The sequence below is a fragment of the Choloepus didactylus genome, chromosome 1, assembly GCF_015220235.1.
Source record: "Choloepus didactylus isolate mChoDid1 chromosome 1, mChoDid1.pri, whole genome shotgun sequence".
Taxonomy (NCBI): Eukaryota; Metazoa; Chordata; class Mammalia; order Pilosa; family Megalonychidae; genus Choloepus; species Choloepus didactylus.
Window position 1 is genome coordinate 227,698,048 of NC_051307.1, and position 23,417 is coordinate 227,721,464.

At 41.9% G+C, this 23,417-nt stretch overlaps 1 protein-coding gene and 1 long non-coding RNA gene across 4 annotated transcripts in view; one reads left to right on the top strand and one right to left on the bottom strand.

The window, feature by feature from the left end:
- LOC119507264 overlaps positions 1-23,417 on the top strand; it is a 78,640-nt gene that overhangs the window by 21,916 nt on the left and 33,307 nt on the right. Inside the window, exons 3-4 of one of the 2 annotated variants that reach the window (XR_005211178.1) lie at positions 2,621-2,730; positions 4,403-4,470. The exons of the other annotated variant lie outside the window; for it this stretch is intronic. This is a non-coding gene — a long non-coding RNA (uncharacterized LOC119507264). The remainder of the gene's footprint in view (positions 1-2,620; positions 2,731-4,402; positions 4,471-23,417) is intronic. 2 annotated transcript variants of the gene reach the window in all.
- Positions 1-23,417, bottom strand: part of PDZRN3 (PDZ domain containing ring finger 3) — a 244,172-nt gene that overhangs the window by 10,115 nt on the left and 210,640 nt on the right. For both annotated transcript variants that reach the window (XM_037800394.1, XM_037800405.1), the window contains 2 exons: positions 9,853-10,100; positions 6,827-6,914 (listed from right to left, as the gene is read on the bottom strand). In XM_037800394.1, coding sequence (XP_037656322.1) covers positions 6,827-6,914; positions 9,853-10,100 — 336 coding nt within the window. The remainder of the gene's footprint in view (positions 1-6,826; positions 6,915-9,852; positions 10,101-23,417) is intronic.

Here is a 23,417-nt window from a genome sequence, read left to right on the forward strand (position 1 = left end):
AGTGACCTTCATGGTTGTGACAAGTTGTACAGACATTGAGGCAAGTGCTTAGAAATGTTTAGAGAGCTGGACATTGTCACAGTAACCACGGGCATGGTAAGCAGGCCTGTCTCAGTGGACAAGGTGGAGGCCAGGTCAGGTACTGTTAGACTGTAGGGGAGATGCACATGCACGGTGAGCTCTACAGTCAGGCACATTAGAACCATCTATTTGTCTTTGGCCAACTGGAAATTCATCACATCCAGCTGGTCCCAGGGATCCTGCACTTCAGTCTGAGAAGCAGGACCTGTAAGACACATCTAGAGGTGAGTGCACCTGGAGAGTTCCTGAAAGTGAAAATGGAAATCATGACTTGGAAAAGGACAGCTTAATGCACTAGAGGTATTTAAGTAGCAAAAGAAAAAAAAAAGACTCTAAGGAAGGATGAGCTGAAGGTCTGTTACACAGAAATGGATTAAGATTTCTGTGGCCTGTAACAAGAGATAGATGGCCTGATATCTAAAGGGTTTAGTATATGATTTTGATAAAATCTAACTTGAAAAGCATTCCTTGTTTTCTTGTCAATACTTTGAATGATATAGATTTGGAGACCTACTAAGCTATGAAAGTTGCCATTAGTGTTGATACTGGTGGGATGATGTGAGTATGTATACTTTTCCCTTCTGAACTTGCCAATCTCCTCCAACAAATGTGTATGACTTTTACAACCAGGGGCAAAACTTTCTTAGAACAAAATGTCAGGCTGGAACGGAAGACATCCTAAAACATTTTCTGCTTGAAAATGTTTTCACCAGAATCACTGATACCTGAATATCTCATGCTTTCCTTACTTAAACACATGTGGGGTAACATCCACATAGAACAAATGCTTAGCACGTTAGTTGCGGGTTCTTTATAAATACTAAGTGATGGTCAAACATGACACTTTCACCTAGGAGAGAAGAGGATACCTGTCCTGGGTTTGTTCCCAGTGACTGATGTTCCTAGAATGCATCGTCTTTTACTGCAGCAGAATGAGGTGGAACCCAATCCTGCATCTGACCTTGGACTCCCATTGCGGGTCCTGTCAGGACAGACTGTCATGGGGCCTGAGACAGCCTCAGTTGAGCTGGATTTGGCTTTCATCTTCCAAAGGCCACAGCCCCCTTTGACATGAATGAGAGTCCTGGGCCTGGCTGCAGCATGGGGGACACACTCAGGGAAAGGGCAGGGCATAGGAAAAGTAGAACCTAATCAGAAACACTTCCCTTGAGTATGTCAAAGCTCTCTCTTCCACTCCCATTTCCAGTTGGCTGTGGAACAAAACTTTAGGGATGTGACCTTTAAAACAGACTTAGGGATGAAAGTGTAATTCTAGCTTAAGGGCACTCTTCTGGAAGCAGCTTTTATCTTGGAAATGGTGTGATTCTAAGAAGGATGATCATATGCTGGGAAAGGACATTTCAAGTAACACTAAAACAACGGGCAATCTGGAGTTTACTCTCTGTGTGTAGTTGACACTAACGTTAGGTAGGATGGTGTGGGCTATATTTCCTTGTCTTATCTAGATTTTTTTTGGTAACTGTAAACAAAACCAAGAAAAACGTCATTTAGAAGGCACAGGGTATGACTTAGCTGTGGTCACTCATTTCCACGGAATAGTTCGACATAGGTTAAGCAGAATGTTTCAGAGATTCCTGAGAGACAACACTGTAAGAACTGCTGTTGTCTTTGCATTTGTAGAGATTTGGGCTTCTGTTTGGTCGTTCATAAAGATTATAGTAATGCAATAGTAGCTGCATAAGGAATTGGGCAATAAAAGCAGCACCTAGCCTTGTATACTGTACACAGCAGGTGTTCAATAAAATGGAATGAATACTGAGCTTCATAAAGATCCAAATAAAAAAATCAGCTTCTCTCTGCTGAGGTTGCTTTGGCCAACCAACTTCTCCTAATTGCTCTTAGCCTTTACACAGCTTTTTAAATGAAATACAATATTTGGGAGCCTGGTGGAAATTTACATTCCTTAGACTGATTGGGTGGTTTGTAAATTCTCCACATTTCTTTTTGACTCTGAGCTGGAGGCAGAGCCTTACAGAATTGAGCACATCACTGAAAACATAGAGGTTATCAATGCATACAGTGATGGTGGAGATAAGCTTTCAAAGAAGACCATTAATCAAACTTGTATGAATAATGTATTAGCATTATCTGGATTACAGCTACCCCCTCCACAGGTGTTCTATTGCTCCCTGGTCTAGATGGACTGTTCGATAAAAACCAACAGCTAAGTCTGACATTTCAGATGAAATTGAAACGATTTTCCAATTAAGAATATGAAGGGGGCCATTCAACCTTGGTGATTCAAGTTCTGTTTCAACATCAGCCACTTTAATCAAAGGGGATTTCAAAAACTAATTTAAATGGCTGACCCACCTCCAGGAAGACTGGTCACTGAAGCTTACCTAACTCTTTCCTTATTGGCACAGAATGACTGCACATATTTTTTAAAATTTGGTTTTGCCAGCTAGGCATGGCACTATGTGGCTTCCTGTCGCGATGTCTCTAAAAATACTGCATTTTCTCCCAAGGCCCTTACATTGGAGATGGGATAACAGGCACTCATTGCTTCCTTCAACAGATGTTACTGGTGCCTACCAAACACCAGGCACTGGGAATGTAGCAGTGAATGGCCTAGATCTGAGCCCAGCTGTCGTGGCACTTATATTCCAGCAGAGGGGAGACAAAAGAGTAAGTAGGACATGGGTGCCCCTGGGAGTGGAGGTGTTTCAGATATAGTCATCAGGGAAGCTTGTGAAAGAAGAGAGGATATTTAGGCAAAAGACTGAACCAGACTGAGCTATACAGAAGGGAAAGGTCATCCAGGCTGAGAGCAGCATGTGGGGAGACCCTGGCTCATGGGTGGCAGTACACAACATGCAAAGGTCCCAAAGGGCCAGGGGACTTGGGAGGAGGCCGACCCAGTGAAGGCTGGCCAGGGAAGGTCCTCACAGCAGCCCACGTATGGTACCTGAAAGGCTTCAGAAAAACTTATGCATTGGAGGGATCACCCTGCATTATCTCTAGGACAATCCTGATTCCATTCTAATCTACTTAGGTTCTCTATGAAAGCAAAGTTTGAGCTTATTTTAGTCCCCTCACTGTTAACTGTAGCTTTCCTTTCCATTTTGGTTTTAAAATTACATCATCAGAACACAGTATCAGTGACAGCAACTTCATATCCTGGACAAGATGCTACTGATGAATCACCTGGGAAATTAAAACAAAGAAAAATGAAAAAGCCTTCTTCCAACCTTTATTTTCCTCCCTAATTGCCTATGGGAAGATCTAGAGCAGGTGTTCAGTACCTGAAAATTTATGGGTAATTATTTGGCTGCTCAACCCTTGGGTATACTTGGGTCAAATCCCTTTGACTCTAAGCAGTTTCACAATAACAGGGATTTGACAATTAGAGAAAGATGATCATTTTGTGTACTTTAAAGAAACAGAACATCTGTTTTTCTCTGTGCTTCTGCTTCAATAATATCCCAATTCACTCATATATACTTTCCCCTTCAAAGTATATATGAAACTAGCTGACTTGCATCTAATTCAACTGAGATGATGAGTGGTGTGTTCAGCTTGGGCCACCTAGTCTAAACAATCCTGCTTCTTCCAAATCTAACCTAATAGTTGGGAGCAAAATAGGATGCAACCTAGAAGACAGACTTAGTAGATACCAGCTAGCCCCCCTGAAAACTAGAGCAGCTTTGGAAACACACAATCTTGGCAGTGGGATTTGCTTATCAACCTTCTCAAATCTGACTAGACCACTCTCTAAAGACACAGCTCTGAAACAGAAGCAACACAGGTACCGATGTTGTTCTAATGGACTTCCCCTCTCTGGAGGGTGACTACAGCAAGCCTCAGAAACAGCCATCACCACTCAGAATACAGGATGGACTGATTCATCCAAAATCACCATGCACAATTTATCACATGGTGCTTAGTTAACAAAGATAACCTGACAGTGTCAAAGCCACTACAGACAAAAGACCAAATGTTAAAACAGCTAGTCTGTCTGCTGTGGGCTCACAATACTGCATGGTATTCAATCAAAGCAGCTGGAGATTGAGAATGACCATATTTTGGTTTTCTAAAAGATGAAACAGCTTATTATGTCAAATAGTCCTAACGGCTTATAACCTCTTGTAGAATATGAGCTCCTTTAGGGCAGGTGATGGCCACTTCCTGATTTTGCACTCCCACTGTATTCAGCGTAACAGATGTTTAGTGAAAGCTGATGAATAGAACTGAAAATAAGCAAGGATGTACAGTCTCACGGCCTCAAAGCTCTAAAATAAATATTCAACTACTTTTCTAAACACCTGGATCCTTTTATCTCTTTTTTTGTTCCTGGAAGAGAAAGGAGCAGTCTGAGCAGAGTGTCCCAAGTCCACAGTGAGCTTACAGTGACACGTTGAGCCTGAGGTGAGTGTACTCTACATGGGTTAGTGACGCGGAGGTACACAGCCGCACAGCAGTGAAGGAGGCGCACAAGCGAGGCCTCGCTGGTGTCACCCATGAGCACAAGAGCAAAGGGAAGCTTGGGTTCTTGACCACCAGGGTTCAGGACCTAACTTTAATGGGATTTTACCAAAATGCAGAGTCTAATTCTGCAGGTCTAGGGGCCCAGATTGTGCCTTTCATTCACACTGGCAGGGAGGCTGCGGGTTCTCACCCCACACTCTGAGGAGCTGGATGCTGGGAGCTCTTTCCAGGGTGGCTGGCTCTCACTGCTGAGGGAGTTCATACTGAGGAAACTACTTCCTCAAGGGAGACAGCGTCAACTCTTCTTCAAAACTAGATCTCCTCAGACAAGAGAAAGAGTTGGTGGGAGCAGAGAACACATGCCCAGACTTCCAGGCCTCAGCCAGAAAAGCACTGAGGCCCAAACATGAATAACACTGCCCTGTGTCTACTGTGCTTACTTTTACAGGGACCTTCTATTTATGGCAATTGAGACAGGGATAGGGTCTCCTTTACGGTACAGTTTACCTTAATTTACATGAGTCAAGTTAAAGCAAAATATTAAGCAAATAGTTCTGCTGGTATTCAGATATAACAAAAAAAAAAAAAATCTGTAAGGCAGAAAAGCCAAAATCTGACAGGTATTGCACAAGTATAGTGAACCTCTTGAAACCGTAAGCAGGCTCATGTACACGTGAGCATTTTTCAGGGGAAAGGCTGTAGCTTTCATCACATTCTCAAAGGTGTTACAAACTAATAAAAGAAGCAAATAAGTCATTGCTACAAAATCAAGGTTGACTAAATACCAAAGACTGCAAAGTTACACAGCATCATAAATCTAAGTCCTGATATATGTGACAGCTTTTTAAAAGACCTCTACCTTGCCGTAATCACAATGATCATCGTCAAAAAGCAGTGTTATCATATCAAAGACTGTTCAACAGCCCTTCTTTTTGCAGAGCAGTGTTTCCCTAATAGGGATTCAGAGAACTCAAGGCAGAAGGAATGTTAATGGGTACTTGGCCAAAGAGAAGTCATTAGGTCTAATAAAGACTTCTGGTAAATTCTGCCTGTTGTATCTAATCCCTGCTCCAGGAGATGTATCGTGCTTAGTACAATATTAAAGATACCTGTAAGTCCTCTAAGAAAGAAAGAAATCTGCTTTGTTTTATGTGACATTTCTCAAATGTATTTGTTCATGAAACCCCCTTTGCAAGGAACACGTGTTAACTTAGAGCAAGTGTCCTGGGGGAGCTATGAGCTCTTCATAAACTAGCAACTGAAGCTGGGGAGGTGGACACTGCCAATAAGAGACAAAATCTTTATTTTTCTACAGGGGAGAAGGCTACATTTCCGGGAGCAATTATTGGATACCAAGTACTTTGGTCTGTGGTTGACAGCAAGCAGGAAGAGTCTAGAGTTTTTATAGTTAAAGTAATTGCCACATGCATTTAGAGAAAAATTTTCATAAAAAAAAAGTCCTCATTGAGTCAGTCATGACTCTTGTGTCAAACACTTTGATCTGACTGCAGTGGGCTGCAGCCAAGCAGCCAGTTCAGTCGTCATTAGCACGCTTTTATTGATCTTGGTCTTTCACTTTGGCATCAAGAACTCTCGGTAACTCTCAAGGACTGCTTGAGGAACATAACAGTTTTCCACTGTGTCAGTGCCTCTGTCACTGCACAGTAACCTGCTGCCACTGAACAATTCACCAACTTCAGAAGATCACATCACAGTCAGCCATGAAATATGGCAAAATGTTACCGTATTTTCCCCAGCTGAACCCCTGATGGTGCCAAAGGGCTTAACCTTCCACTTTAGATGACTTGTTAAAAACACAACCAACTGCCCTATTCTGTAAAATCAATTTTCAAAGATATTCTTGTAGTTCTATTCTCAAGCATCTGCCTTTGAGTAAAAAGTGTCAGTGACTTAAAGGGTAGCAAGGTGAGGAGGCTTATATTAATTACAAAAGTGTATGGAATTCAGACCTTGGCCTAAGTACATTATATGGATTCAAAGGTTGAGAACAGGACATAATGCCCTAACTGTTAAGTAAGTCAAATAAAAAAACTAAGTGTTTCTCCTTTTTGAATCCTATTATTAAGCTTTTCTTTGAAATTATGTGTGTGTGTGTGGGGGGGCAGTTAGAATGAAGATAAAGCTCAGTTGTGCCTTTCAGATGGCATGACCAGAAGTTTCTGCTTGATATTTTTGATCAGCATCCATAAATTAAATTTTTGCTTAGAGATAACATATGAGGCATTCTGTGCCCTTAATCAAGATTCTTAAAATGAGAAAGTATGTTTCTTCATACCTCCAGCTCTAGCTCCTCCCTGTCCATCTCCTGATGGAGGTCTCCAATGTAGTCATTTGGGTCGTAGTATTCATGGGCTGAGGGATGCCTGAAAAAAGAGAGGCAACATCTGTAAGGCCCCTGCTGCCAGCTAGGAGCCTCTGTTTTGTTACCCGGCTCAGGAGGTCTGCAGTGATGTGGCAGGTCTTGGAAGCCTCTGGGCAAATGCTCAGAGGACCTGGCCACCCCCTAGTTCACTCCTCTTTGGACGTGGTTCCCAGGATGGTCAGAGCTCCATCCTAATACTTCCACTGTTTGGGATAATGTCAGTTTTGTTCAGAAGCAGCAGTTAAGAAGAAAGGTGAGCATGAGTGGGCTTTCTTGTTTTCCATGACCATCCCGTAGCCCACCAGTCATGGGATTCAGAGTGACTAATTTCTATATTCAGTCTCCAGACAGGAGACAGGCCCATACTTGTGCTTATTGCTTCTTTATGATTTTATCTCTGGGGAGAAAAGAGCTGAACTTTGGGCAATACTCAAAGACATGCCTGGGCTCTGAGATATGTTCAGAGGGCTTGGTGCTGTGACCAAAACTGGTCTGCTACCATCTAGGGCAGTCTTTTCAAACTTTCTGACTGTACCCACAATAAGCAACATGCTTGACATCGCAGCACCATATACATATATATATATGTAATAAATGTACATATATATAAGCATATAATGTACTGGTATGTGTATATACACACATACACACACCGCTACACCAGAAGCTTGTCTCTTTCTAGACAACATTTAGAGAGCACAATTCTCAAAACCCACCACCTCTTAGTAAATACTATTAAAGGAACCTCTAGGAGTAAAGGCAGTGAGGATTATAACATCCTCAGGTAGTGGCTTTGAAAGGCGCTGAGTGCCCACGCTGCAGGCACAGGTGGGGGGCTTCAGTCTCAGACCCCGCGCACCCTGACTGTCAGCTGGAGACCCAAACCTTCATGTAGCAAAGGTCAGTGCAGCAAGCAGTGGGCTCTGGCCCTCCCTCCCAGGCACTTAGTTTAGAAACAACAGATCAGACATGAGTCGTCATTTAAAACAAAGGCTGGCTTTCAATTTTCTGGACCCATCGGGCAAATATACTGCCTGCACTTAAGGGGCTTTTAGTACTGACGCTGCAGTTGGATGGTTTGGGCTTTGAAGCATCCACTTAGCACCCCTCATTCAGTCCCGATGCATGCCCCTGCAATGAGTCTGGTCTGCTACCATGTGACCTTGCAGCCAAAACCTGGAGAGGTCTGACCTCTGGACTCTTCTGACATTTTTCAAGTAGCCCCATGGGGATAAGTCTTGTCATGTTAACTAGACTTAAGAGGAAATTAGGGGTTTGGCTTCTAAAAGGCCCATCACTGTGACAGCTCAACATCTGAGAGTCAGGAGTACCCTAAAGCCTCATCAATAGTAACAGGCAGTTTTGGTCTATAATGACAAACAACTGGCTTGAATGATCGAACTCAGTAAACTGGTCAGTTGTTCCATGGAATTGACTGGGCACTACTGCTACTGAGTATAGCGGTTTTCAGATGGGAGCTGAGGTCAGACAGACGTGCCTTTAAATCCAAGCACTGCCAAGTTGAGCTGTGAGTCCTTCCATAGTTAAAGAACCTGCTGAGTCTGCAGTTCGGCATATGTGTAAAGGGACATTTGTGAGAAATGCACTAAATAACCGTTCTCTGCACACTGCCTTGCACACTGTGACTGTCAGACTGACGCCCTCTCCTCTACATTTACACGCTGTCAGTTGCAGCAGAACTTATTTTTGCAAGCTTGGGGAATTAGCCCTGGATTCTGATGACAGCTAACCATTAAAAACATGGGATGAAAGACAAGACTTTATCAGGAATTTGACAGAACCACAGGAAACGTGTGCTCACTCCAGCTACTGAGTTACTAATCGAGATCCAACAGGTATCACACAGAGGTTTTCTCTGGAAGAGGTGAAAATGCCCTTTGAAATCATGCATCAAGTCAATTATCTGAATCAGGGGCCCAGATGAGAAGAGACCCTAGGGGTGACTCTAGTGTCAGCTAGAGTGACTGAGATGGGGAAGTAGATATCCTGCCCTCAGATGTTCAAAGTCACAGGCAAAAGGCTCCATTAAAGCAGATAGCTTTTAAGCCAGTGCCCTATCTTGCAAAGTTTTTTGTTCTTTGTCCTTTCTTAACTATTTTTCATCTATCATTAAATAATTAGTGATGATCACTGCTACCACTGATTGAGTGCTTACCATAAGCCATGCTGAGAACATGCCATACGTTATTCCATTAACCTTCCAACAACCCTACGAGATCAGTACTCTTGTTACCCGCAGTTTTAATATAAGAAAACTGAGGCCCAGGGAGATAAAGCAAATTACCCAAGTTTCATGGCTCGAAATTAGCATCAGGTTTACCTGACTTGAAGGCTCTTAACTACTCTAAGTCTTGGGCAGAGTGTAAGAGGAAGAGAAAACTCATGCGTAAAGAAATTATGTAATGCACTGAATCATGGCTGCTATGTAACTGGTGTATGCAGTGCTTACATGAGGCAAGTGTGGGCTTATTACACGGATCCAGGTTTGAAATGAGACCCAAGAAAGCAGAATGCACCACCTCAGGGAGCTCTCTTTACACTCACAGCTCATTTTGTCTATTTACAAGAACAATCAGCATTCTCTCTAGTTATGACGACGAATCTTCAAATTATTCGTGGTGATTAAATTCTATTCTGAGACAACTTTTACAGCTTTTGTAAGTCATTTTGTTCTTAGAATATAATTTGAATAACTCTGCTCCAGGGTTGTAATACAGTGATTAATATGTCAGGGCAGTTTTGAGCAGGATTCAGTTTATGGCCTCTATAAACAGTAAAATTAAACACAGGCAACTTGGAGGAAAATTATAAGATGCATTAATTTTTTTTTCACCACATGGAAGACAAAAACCAATGTAATCACAGTTATTTACCATATTTATGGTAACCCACTAGTGATTTAAGAGCACAGCACTTACTCTTCTGGCAAGAGGTATGGATCCAGCGCCGGCGGGGTGGGGGACGACATCTTGCTGAGGGCCATGATGTGTTCAAAGGTGATGTCAGTCTGGGTCCCCGCGTCCACCAGCTGTGACTCCGTTGGAGGCGTGAACATCTTGGTTCGCGGGGTCCTCCTTAGCACCTGTACCACGATCGGCTCTTTGGCTGTCTTGAAAGCTTCCACAGCCTGGTCATGAGTTGCTCTGGATAAGTCTTTGCCGTTGACCTGTTGACAAATATGAAGGATGGGAAAAGCTCTAATAAAGCATGATTGTTTTCGGGGGCAAGGAGCTAAAAGGAAGAACTTCAATTTTGTAGGTTCTTTAGATTTAGGTTTCCCAAAGACTGGGACTGCACTGCCTGTGGGAAGGGGGTGAGTTTGGAGGTATCCAGATTTGGCATTAAATAATAAATCTCATAGCAGGGAAGTCTTGGCTTCCTACTGGAATGTCTTTCACACAATCCCATCACTTGCTAATCTTGCCTGTTCAAGAAAAGATCAGCCTCTGGCTCAGAGGTTTTGTCAGACAATAATAGCTAACTAGAAATTAATTACATTGTTATGGTTTAATGGTGTGTATTTTTCTAGTTTGTGGCAGGTGATGCTAGTTTTCCTTTTATGCTAATGACATAAAGGGATTCATTTAAAAGGGAAACTTTAAGTTTTTCTTTTAACTCAATTAAAGACATGAAGTATATGACAGTACAAGCCATAGGGGAGAGAAGGCAAATATCGTGAAGAAGGGCCTCAGAAACAACAGCTAGCTGAAGAGCTGTGTTGTTTTCTACTGTGTACGGTGCTGTGCTACTGCTGTATCCCCGGGACCTGGACCTAGTTACTGAGTGCCTGCTGTCTACTGAACGACTTAAGTGAAGAGAGCGCTTAAATTTTCTCATCACAGAACTATGAAGTTGGGAGAACCAAAAGTATGTTTATATTCCTTCTCTAGACCTCAGACAACCTGCATGAGATCACCCGATGAATGAGTGTAGCTCAGACTTTCAATGCTGCGGCCAGGATTCTTTCCCAACAGTACATTCAAAATGAACTCAACACAGCTATTTTTAGAACAACTTCAACAAGATTAGAGATGACATAGAAACCAGAATCTTAGTTCCAGAAAATGAACTCATTGTGAGCAACACAAAGTTCAACTCTTTCTCTCTTCCCACTCCTACCTCCATAAAAGAAAGGCATACTGACACTATGTTCACATAGTTTGATAACACTTTATGATTGGACCACACTAAAGTTATCAGGCTCTGAAATATTTCAGTATCAGTCCCCTAGTGGTAGTTTGGCTTTTTAAAATCAAATATACTATGGCGGTATAAGAATCACATTCCACAGGCTATATATATGAAAGCAGAAGTTCCTCAGCTTCTCACATCTTCTCTGGAACGTAACATTGACCTGTTCCAGACACAACCTAGGAGTTTAAATTCTTAGAATAGTATTTCATTCTTTCCATATCCATGCCTTTAGCATTTATTTATACATGTCAAAATGTATACATCCACAGCCTTTTCCTATCTGGTAAACACATTTTCCCCCTTAGTAACTGTATGTGAAGGACCACTGTCAATTAGCCCCGTCCTCTGCAGGGAGCACTTCAGCTTCTCTTCATCCGAGCAGGACAGCAGTGTCCATTCTGCAGCTGGCCCTACAGGGACAACGGCTTCCAGGTCAGGGGGCCTCGGAAACAATGGCTGGGTTGAAGAATCAGCATGGGTTTCTTTCCTTGTAATGAAGCCCAAGTGAATCATGCCAGTGGAGATTACTAAAGATTTCGATTCAACCCATTTAAGTATGAGAGAGTCAGGCAGAAAAAGAACTCTGGGCTACAAAATGACCCAAATGCAATGGTAAATAAGCCAATGTCTGAACCACTGAACCAAATCTGCCAACCCAGGCACTGGGAACACCAGTTTTAACACACAGCTATCTTCATTTTTCCTCCTTTGAGGAAAAGGAAACAGTGAAAGGACACAAAGGAATTCTTTCTTGCTTCCAAAACCAGGTGACAATCGTGACCCCTTCCCTGCTCAGAGTTCAGACTGCTGAGGGCTTAAGAAGGGAGTGAATGGGGCAGGATCAGGGAGGAAGACCTGGGAGTTCTGTGAAATTCATGCTGGAGAAGAACCAGTGGACTCATTTTCCATTAGGACATGACACCAAGAGTCAAATAACGTCAGAATTTACAATGAGAAAGTAAAATTGGTTCTAGGAGATCAGTTAATGCAACAGACGACACCCTTAGGTGCCATGGATATGCTAGTGCCAACAACTAGTCACTGTCTTCTACCCTTGGTACTCACTGGGGGAGGCAGGGACCAAAGTTTTACCCAGAATGAATTCGGATATTAAGACCTTTGAATGGGTCCTGCAAGATATGTCAAATCTGTGCTTTCTCTGTTGGTGTATAAATACCAGACCTTTTGCCAAAAGGGAAAGAACATGGGATTTTCTTGCTATGGTATCTCTTTCTCTTCAATTTCCTGTCCTTTTCTGAAGGAACAGGAAAAGCTAAGAAAATAGTGGAAGATGAATTAGACCCCAAGAGTCTCCAATGAGGAATTTATCCTACAAGACTTTCCTTCTCATACCCACAATTACTAGTTTTGCAGATTCCACATTATGCAAGGTCAGTTAATTGGTAAATAACCATCCCCCTTATCTCCCTACCTGCTCCCTTCTCGGAGAACTCTGACTTCATTTCCTTTCCAGCCAGATCAGAGATCACTCACTCTGTTCAGTGGGCAGGAGGAGGCTTGAGGTGTGGATTTGGATTGTTTTCTGCCCATCATGGTGGTTCTTGTTCTTTTGCCTAGTGGTCAGTTTAGGCATGAGCAAGCAGTGTAATTCTGGCTGACAGGATAAGAGAGTGCACCTGGGAGCACCTGAGGCTTGTTCACTCATAAAGTAGGACATGAGGTAAAGACAGCCCTTTTATGCTTCTGGAAAAGTCATCCATATGTGATGGTTGGACTTGTGGCAGCCACCTTGACACTATATGGGGAACTGGCCCAGGTGGCAGAGCATAAAATTTCTGTGTCACTGAGCAAATGAACCAACCAAGCTTAGAACCTCTTAACAGCAAACTTCTTGTCATATTTGATAGCACATTTCTTATATTTTAGGCCATTTCAACTTGGATTGTAATTACCTAGAGCCCCAAACAGTGTAAATACACACTGATATATTGTATAGTTAAGAAGGGATGTATTCACGTGTATTCCTATAGACAGGCTTCTATCTGTATGTAAGAATTAACGAAAAAAAAAGAATTAACTAAAATTGTTCTCTGATTAGGGGTGTGCCTTAATCAGCTCCTTTTAATAGAAAAATGATGGCAGCCATTGCTTTACTTGGATTTTTACAAACCAATGCTAGATCACTGAGCAGACACTGAAGTGGTACCTAGAAAACAATACATGAAGGACCCACCTGCATAGACTTAAGCCAGGAGAATTCCCAGGGGCAAACAGCAACCCTGTTTCTCGATGCATTCACAGTTACAAAAAGTAGGAAAGGAAGGCTCTTTTAAACCTGTCCGACTTGGGGTATTACTAGAAGACACTGTGTGACCACAGCGGTGGCATCCCTCCTGCCCAGGCTGCAGAGGAGAGACCTGTGGCAAGCACAAAGGGGGGCCTGGAACACTGGGGAGACTGAGAAATGCCCTCTCATGTCACAGCAGAACCTCACCACTGCTTGTGACGGGGTCCCACAGAAGGGCATTTCTGACAAATGTGCCTCGGGGAACAGTGTCAGTAACCCAGTGCCATGCATTTTCTTACCGCACCCAAGTCAAATGAGCCCCTCCACAAGCCAGGTGACCTCCTGCCACCTTATGGCTCCGGGAGAGGGTGTGCAGCGGTGGGCGCTTTGGGATCGGGCTGGGTTGAACGCCGGCTCTAACCACCTCCTGGTGGCAGGCCTTTAGGCAAGTTCACTCTTCTACCTGAGTCTGTTTCCTCGTGTAAAATAAATATAATTAGAATGCCGTGCCTCAGGGTTAATTAAAAGTTTAAAGGGGATAATCTACATCTAGCACCCAACACGCAAGTAACGGAAATTTACTAAAACACCAGGCTGAATATACCAGAATAATCACATTTTCCCAGGAGAAAACCACCTACAGAGAAAAGCAGCAAACTTGAGCCAGTGTAGGGAATATTTAGTTCCAAGGACAATCCCTGCCCTTCTCACATCCCCGGGCTACCAACACACACATTGCTATTTTCAGTCCCTGAGTTCAGATTCTCTGGGTAGATGCAACAGATCAATTTTACAGGACTTGACCCCTGCCACACAAGCTTCTTGACAAGGTATTTTAGAGATCATTATGTTCTCTTAAAAGACGATGAGATGAGGAGGGAGTTTACTATCCTACACAATCCATTCTTGCAGCCAAATTTGTTTTGAATTACTTTGTGCACATAACACTTATTACACTGTCATCTTGGAATCACATCACCGAGAGACTTAGCGACGTGATGACTCCGGTGCGTGCGATGAGCCAACCGAGAGCGCCAACCTTTATTCGGGGGATTAGCATTGCATCTCCATTACCTGGAGTGCCGATGATGGCTGCAATTACAGACGGAAAGCGCATCCAGTGACGTTTGGCCCGGTCAAATTAAATATCATTAACTCGCCCAATTGAGCAGATTGCTTTTAAAACAGTTTATGCAGCTCTAAAACCAAGTAAATGGAATGCTTGGGAACAAGAAATGCTGATTGCCAACTTTATCTTTATTATAAATTAAATGCCTAAGTTATTCACCTAAGGCTCTGGCTGGTCCCCTGGGACTTCGGTGCAATTATGGTGAAAATCCAATCAGTGAGTCTCAAGGCAAATATCCTTGCCGCAAATGTGACATGACACTAAGGGACCTTAAAGAGGTCCTTCAGTTTAAGGTCTCCAGCGACAAGACAGACATTTACGCTGGGTATGTCTATGAAGTGATTCCTTCCTGGGTCCATGAAACCCCGGGGAACATCGCTGTTTCTCTCTGTGCGAGGTGCTACGGGCTGCCTTTTCCAAGGTCCTTAGCACTACCACTAACATAAAAAAGCTGATGGGCTTTTTCATTAGGGGGCAAATGTCACTGACAACACATCTTTCTCTATTTTGGCCATTCATTCAGCAACTATTTACTGGGATTACAGAAACTTGTTCCCCTCTAAGCTGATGGGTTGCCCCTGGGAGGATTTCTTGGTGAGAAAATGAAGCCACAGCTTGTCAGAACCACTAAATAAATTGCCAGATAGAATACATTATGGGCAGTGTGTTACCAAGACACCTAGTCAGCATTTGATTTGGCCAAGGTGGCCAGATTCTTCTCAGACTCTGCACACTGGAGGACTCACTGGGCCCTTAACACCGAATTGGCTGCATTTTAACTTCTCCCTAGAAATACCACTGTATAAACTATCATCATACAGAATCACTTCTGAAAAAACAGCAGCCAAGAACACTTTCGAAGTTCCCTACAACTTAATTGTAATCTGTTCAGCATGTTTTAAAATGTAATATTTAGAAAAGGCAAACCATACTCTCTCCAAATTAGAAAATAAGTATCTATTTATGGGAAGACATTTGGTTTCTAGAGATCAGCATATCAGTCTCCTCCATATCCATTACATGTGCAAACAACCCCAGTATAAAGTGCTAATGTAATTTTAAATTCAACCTACTATAATTTATGCCCCTGGCTAAAGCCCAACTTTTATGGGTTCATTTAATTAAATACAGGGGCAGTGATTTCATTCTGTAAAATATCACACCTATGTTTTCAAACTAATTAAAACTTATATTCCACTGGAAGCAATAGACGATGATAAACTATATACCAAAAAGTAAAAGGTGTCAAGCCTTGATTTAGGTTGGATTAAAAAAAAAATTTTTTTTTTTTCATTCAAGAAACTCTTGTCTGTCTTAATTTATTTCAAATTTATAGTTTGCTCTAGGGCTCGATGAAGGGACACCCAATTTATCTAAAATGTAGGTTATCAGGTACAGCAGTTAGGAATGAATATGAGTCTTAATGAACAAATGGTGTTTAATGTGTTTCTGCAAAAAATGCTTCACTTTGACAATCTATATATAAATAGACCATAGTTACATAGATGTCAGTTCCTATGTAGTAAAAACCTAACTCTTTTATGGGTACATTTGGTTCTAACAGGGACATAGGAGGAGTATGTGTCCAGGGGCATTTCTAAATGAGTTCCTGATATAATTTCCCTAGGTTTGGTGTTTATACAACCAGAAGTTCTCCTCCTTAACGCACTCAGGGCACTGTGGACAGATGAATTTATATCTTCAGTAAGTTCCTTGTTAAAATAGTCTTCCTTTTGGGGTGGGATGGGGGGATGATTTGGGTGTTTTTTTCACTTTTATTTTTTATTCTTGTTCTGGTTCTTTCTGATGTAAGGAAAATGTTCAGAGATAGACTGTGGTGATGAACGCATAACTATGTTATCATACTGTGGACAGTGGATTGTATATCATGGATGATTGTATGGTGTGTGAATGTATTTCAATAAAACTGAATTTAATAATAAAAAAAAAAAACAGTCTTCCTTGTATCTAAAACATCTAACAAAGTAAAATCCTTTACTTCTTACTTTCTTCCCTGAATGTAGAATGTATCTGGTTACCAGCCTCTGAATAAGAAGATACATTACATGTCTTAAAAAATAACGGCTAAAAATCATATCTATTTATTCTTACTTTTAATTATATATTTAAAGCATATATCCTGAGACCTATAAAATACTTTTTTCTCAGGTAACAATCCTGCCTTTCAGTCAACAACATCGTCTTTCTCTCCCTTTGGAGGCCTTGATGTCATCATCCTGAAATCCCATTTTAAGTGATAGCATCCAAATGTCCATTTAACTACAATGTGTTTGAACCCATGGGTATGTTACTGTACACTCTTATAATTAACACGCACGTTTTTACATCATCTTACAGGTGATAATTTAAAGCAGCAGCTCAACATATTATAGGAAAAGCATCAAGGTGAATGTTTGGGAACAAGGTATTTCTGCACCCATATCTCCCTGGCTTCTAATCTCCCCAGTTCTCCTTTGGAATTAGTGTCTTTTACAGTTTTCTATTTGATTCTTCTGGAGGAAAAATTAGTTAAGTCAGTTAAATATCATCCTTTTACACAGCCCATGAGCCATCACTATTCACCCCTAGAAGGATTTCTTGCAAACATTTCTGACCTTGCTCCTTTCTCATTTGGAAAGGAGGGCCGGGCTTTCACCTTGAATTGGGAGATGTATGCCTAGTCCAAAATACAGAAGATATTGTGTTTCTTTTTACACACTAGTTTTATTGCATTTAACAATCCATAGTGGTGGGATGTTGTACTGTAAAAGGTAAATAAGGCCACAGATTGAAGGAGGAAGGCATGGCTAAGCTTTTGCAAACATCACACTGAAAGCCTAATAAAAATCATTTTATTAGGTCATTTCCATTTTCCCAGGTGTAAACTTCACATGGGCATCATCGATACCTTGTATAAACTTAAATGTTATCTGTTTCCCAGAGACTGTTTTTCTCTAATCAGAAAAACACACACGTAGGAAGATTTCTCCATTGACAGAACTATTGTGATGGAGAATTACAAACAACTTTAAGAAGTGCTTAAAAATGTTTTGAATTCTTCACCGCTGCATTCCTTTAATTTGTAATATCAGGAGAGGTTACTAAGGGGTTCTGCATGAAGATGCACACCAGCGGGCAGCAGTCATACATCTGCCCATGATGAGCTGGGGACCTGGGCTTAAGTATAGGCTACATCACTATGCACTGCACCATCTTGTACAAGTTATTAACCTCCTGGTGCCTCCATCTTCTCCTTGGTAAAATGGGGTAACAGGAGGCCCTAACTCGTTGGGTGGCTGTCAGAATTAATTAGGTTATGCATAGACAGTAGTCGGGGTTCATGTCCTCTCACATAGTGAAGGCTCAATAAATGTGAGCTATTGATTCTCTTCACTGATTCCGGAAATTACTGGGGAACCCAGGCATGTAGTGGGAGCAGCGCACAGGTGAGAGTGAGCATTGTGGGGGCCTGGGACATGGCACACAGGGGCTTAAATCGCTGCTCCATTTACCAGATATGTGACTTTGCAGTGATTACTCTGCATCTTTGTGCCTCAGTTTCCTCAAATGAAAATGGGAATTAAAGTACGTATCTCATAAGGTTTTACAATAATTAAATGATGTAATTAAAGTAAAGCACTCAGCACAGTGCCCGGATGTCAGCAGTCCTTATAATTCTATAAACATGGATAAGTAACTCACCCCCTCCCCACCCTCATCTGTAAATGGGGTTATAAAGGTTCATGGTAAAGGGCTCAGAGCTGAGTCCAGGTCATAGAAAGCCTCACGCAATGCTACGTTTTATGGGAGATACTACTCCAGCTTTTGACTCTTGAGGAATCCAGCTGTCAGATTCCAGCAAAAAGCCTGCTTCAAGTAAATGACATAAGAAAACCCATGAAGGGATTCTGTTCCTCTATGGGAAGTAGGGTTTTCCGGGATCCTGGTATCCATCTCAGGGATGCAACCCTCTGAACCATCACACGTACTAGGCATCTGCTCCATGCCAGGCACAGTACTAAGTGCTTGACATGCATGAATTCATTCCATCATCACAATGAGGAGGTCAACGGTCAGGTGGGTGGTGTTATCCCTGTTTTACAGAAGAGGAAATGAAAGCCTGTGGAGCTAAGTAACTTCCTAAAAGCTCTGTAGCTTATGAGAAGTAGAGATGGGATCTGAACCAGGTCCACCCAACTTCCGAGAGTGTGCTTGAATCACTGAGCCGCAGGACCAGGAGCCAGAGCTGACTTCAGCCCCGAAGCGAAGGAAACATCAGGTTCTAATAGGTGATGTGGGGGTGTCTGAAAAGGAGCAGTCATCAGCAAGGAGGAGAGGGAGGGCACCAGATGAGGACAGTGCTGCTGAAGGGGGATGTGAGGTCCCTATGAGAAGCTCCTCATCAAAGGATGACATTCACCACATGTCCTGGAAATGGGGTGACTGCCATGCTGAATCAAGTCAGACAAATCTACGGACCTTTTCCAGGAACTCACATTGGCAATGGTGCATTTCTAGTTTTTGGATATTTACAAACTCACCCCTTCATAATTATTTGCAGAGAAGCAGAAACCAGAGGGAAAACTATTTTCTCCTCTCAAATCTTTTACTAAGATGTCTCATCAAATTCCAGCTTCCTATGGAATTTGTTCCAAACTAGTCCCCTCTTTATACATTTTGTGATGATCGTGCTATAGAGCACCACTTAAAATAGTCCAATTCAGGCTATTCCATTAAAACAGAAAACTATCATCAGTAAGGAAACAGTTAGCATTGTACATTTTTGAAGCCCTTGAATCTTAAAGAAAAGCTGAGAGAAGAATGAAAAATTTAAGAAAACTTCATCAGGATACTCTTGGATTACACTTCATGTGCTAGTCCTAAGAGGACTATAACATTTCTCAGCTGTTTTTAAACAACACAAAGGTTGGTAACAAACCAACAAATGCCAAGAAAAAGCAAAGCTGAAATTGATCCAGTTTAAATAGAATTTCCTGGCTCTTGTGGAATTATGCTTCAAAATTGGAGTGTAACCTAAACAATAGTTTGACATCTTTTTTTGTTCGTTTTTGCTTGCTTACTTTGTTTTCTACTCAAAGAAACAAATTTATGATATGTAGCCCTTAGATCAAAACTAATTTTGGTAGTGCAGAGCCAACTAGTTCAATGTGCGAGTTACAAACCATGTGGCCAAAATTCCATTAAAATGACTGCGATGGGATCCTTGAAGAAATGCTGTAAATAATAAACTCTGCTGAATCTGGTGATAACAGGCTTTTTGGGTTTTCAAATAATAGTAATCATATCATACCAACTCTTAAATTATGATAGATCTTCTCCAATACCTTCAATTTCCTAAAAGCATTTTAGGGAAAACCTAAAAAAAGTATGGCAGGAATTCGAAATTTCGCTCAAAGACTACAGCTACTTGTTGGCAGGGATCCTGTCTCTTAATTCTTTGAATAAGTATGCCTAACAATTCTGAGTCTTTTTTTATGCATCATGACTTCGCTTAAGCATTGTACCTTCCATACTCAATCACTTGCTCATTGATCTAGTAAATATTAAGGAATGACTGTGTGCCAGGTACCTGCCTGGTGTTGGGAATACGGTGGTGGTGATGGGGAACCAGAAATGGGAACTGCCTCCTGGAGTTCACAGTCTGGCCAAGGAGACAGATGCTAATCATCCCACTACAGAGGGCAGGAAAGATGATGGGGCAGGGTGGACAGGTGTTGGTCAGAGGGTGCTCCTCTGAGAAAGAGAGGGTGAGCACACATCAGAAAAATAGGAAGGACTTAAGTGGGCAAGCAGAGGGAACAGCCTGTGCAAATGTCCTGCAGCAGGACCTGAGGGGCTCGCTAACAGGTCAGCAAGGGAGGAACAGAGACTGTTATGTGATGAGAACAGAGGGGTGTGTAGGGGCAGGCCAGGCCAAACTTCAGATGACACAGAGGGGACTCTGATTTTGAGACAATTTAAGGTGTGTGTGTGTGTGGAGAATCCACAGGTCTCAGAGGCTATGTGCTATGGTGTGCATTTTAGAAATAATGATCAGAGCAGTTGAGTCTGGATCAAGACTGGATTGGAGGACACCAGGCAAGAGACACCTGTGCAGAGCAAAGGGCTCTCCCACTACCCTCTGAGTTGGTCCCATTTGCAAGGGAAGCAGAGACTCAGGAAGGTGTACGACTTGCCAAAGGGTTACACGGTTATTGAATGGCAGTGTGGGGAGCATGGACCTGTCTCCTGACTCCAAATACAACATTCTTTCTCAACTATAACACTTGCTGAAAGAGTGAACGTCAAAGTAAAACAAATGCAAATACCACATTTCAGCAACCAGAAATAAGAGCCTAAAGCAGTCCAGGACTTCTGGAGAACTACTTACAGCTGCGCTACCGGATTGCTGGGTGACTACAGGCCGTCCCTGGGAGAGGAATTCTGCAAGGGTCGGGCCGTAAGTCACCTCCTTCACATGCGCAAGTGGACACTGAGGACACCCCGCACTTCTGTTCACTACTATAGTGTGTGCCCCACCTAACACACTATTTATTGCTGGAGAATTTGCTGCCTAACACTCAGGAATCAGGCCTCTCCACCCTTTTGCAGACAAACCATAATGAGGTTAGAAAGCAGGAGGAAGAATGGCTCTTTCTCTCAACTGATTTGTGTCCACATCTCTCTCTGCACAATGGGGCACATGTTCTCCAGCCTTTATGGGGGAATTTCGACCACTTGTTCCTAAAACACTCTGTTCTTCCCATGAACTGCCCCACGGTGTTGTAGTTTTTGAGCCCTATTAAAAAATCCAAACCACATACATCCACTTACAGAATTCCCAGATTTTTAGATTTGACTTTTATTGGACATCTGTAATTCAAAGTGGCCTTATAGAGGTTAATTTTCACCATTTTTATTATGAAAATTTTCATAATCTTCTTTTTTCTCTTATTCTACCCTTGAGGAAAATTGCTGAATTGAAGTGTGCAGGTAGCAGGACAACCCCTTCTGCTCAAGCTTTCTTGGAGGGAGAGCAGGGATCCATATTCTAATCTACTGACTCACGGCAACAGAACAAATCTGGAGAGTGACATTGTATGTGTGCATATAAGGAGGGGTTGGCAGGGGAGATACCATTTCATTAGTTATCTAGTTGACAGGCAACATTAAAGTGCAAAAACTAACCTTGAATTTGTCCTGGGCTGTGCCAAAATTCTCTATTTTTAATTGCAAATTGTTGCTAAACTTGAGAAAATTTAGGATAGGAGAAAATGTTTGCCTCTCTTCAGTTGTGTGAAAAGACATAGTTCTACATCTGAATAAAACATCTAAAAGAAAAGTCTCTATTCTACCAGCTCACATTTTATCTGTAAGATGTATGACTTATCCTGTTTAGAAGTGCTTACATACAACATGATAACCAAATGCGATGTAGCTTTACCTAACTGCCAAAATACTCACACTTTGCTGAGACCTTTGCTTGCAACCAGAGATTAGGGACAATTTTATGTCAAGAGGATGGGTAAATTATCTCTAAGTTATCTCTGATGAAATATGCAATTACTTAATGCTCACTGTGAGAAATTAATGGATAATTCTGGAAATGTTGCCTTTGAAAGAACCACCACTGAATGTGACTGAGAATAACAGACCCCAAAGATATCATCAATGGTGGAAGATACAGAAACTGGGATGATTTAGGACCTTTATGAATCAGAAAAAAACTTTTTAAAATTTGTACAGCTTTCTCAAAGATTTACAAACATGATTTTTAAGTGAGACTAAGAGAATAATGATGACATCTTAGGATATTTATCACCTGTAAAATGGAAATAAAATGGGTTGCCCTCTTGACCTGACAGGCACTGAAGTGCTTTAAAATATGGCCACAGTATCTTTTTCCACGTGTTTGCTGTTTATTTTATGCCAAGTCTACAAGTACGATGTAACCTAAATGTTATAACCCTAACTATGGTAATGGGCACTACGCATGTTTCTAGTTTAGGTTCCACTCCGTCTGCATGGTAGGGTTTTGTTACATCCTATTGACTCAGAGGAAAGCAAATTATTTCTTACAGTTCTTTCTGCATATTCTATTAATTCAACTGCCTTTGGACAATCAACTTAAGAAAATACTAGTTAGAAGCGACACTGGAGACTTTTAAACAGATTGTCTTGGCTATTTTTGCCCACCCTACTTTTTTTTTTTTTTAATCATCATTTTATTGAGATATATTCATATACCATGCAGTCATACAAAACAAATCGTACTTTCGATTGTTTACAGTACCATTATATAGTTGTACATTCATCACCTAAATCAATCCCTGACACCTTCATTAGCACACACACAAAAATAACAAGAATAATAATTAGAGTGAAAAAGAGCAATTGAAGTAAAAAAGAACACTGGGTACCTTTGTCTGTTTGTTTCCTTCCCCTACTTTTCTACTCATCCATCCCTAAACTAGACAAAGTGGAGTGTGGTCCTTACGGCTTTCCCAATCCCATTGTCACCCCTCATAAGCTACATTTTTATACAACTGTCTTCGAGATTCATGGGTTCTGGGTTGTAGTTTGATAGTTTCAGGTATCCACCACCAGCTACCCCAATTCTTTAGAACCTAAAAAGGGTTGTCTAAAGTGTGCATAAGAGTGCCCACCAGAGTGACCTCTCGGCTCCTTTTGGAATCTCTCTGCCACTGAAGCTTATTTCATTTCCTTTCACATCCCCCTTTTGGTCAAGAAGATGTTCTCCGTCCCACGATGCCAGGTCTACATTCCTCCCCGGGAGTCATATTCCACGTTGCCAGGGAGATTCACTCCCCTGGGTGTCTGATCCCACATAGGGGGGAGGGCAGTGATTTTACCTTTCAAGTTGGCTTAGCTAGAGAGACAGGGCCACATCT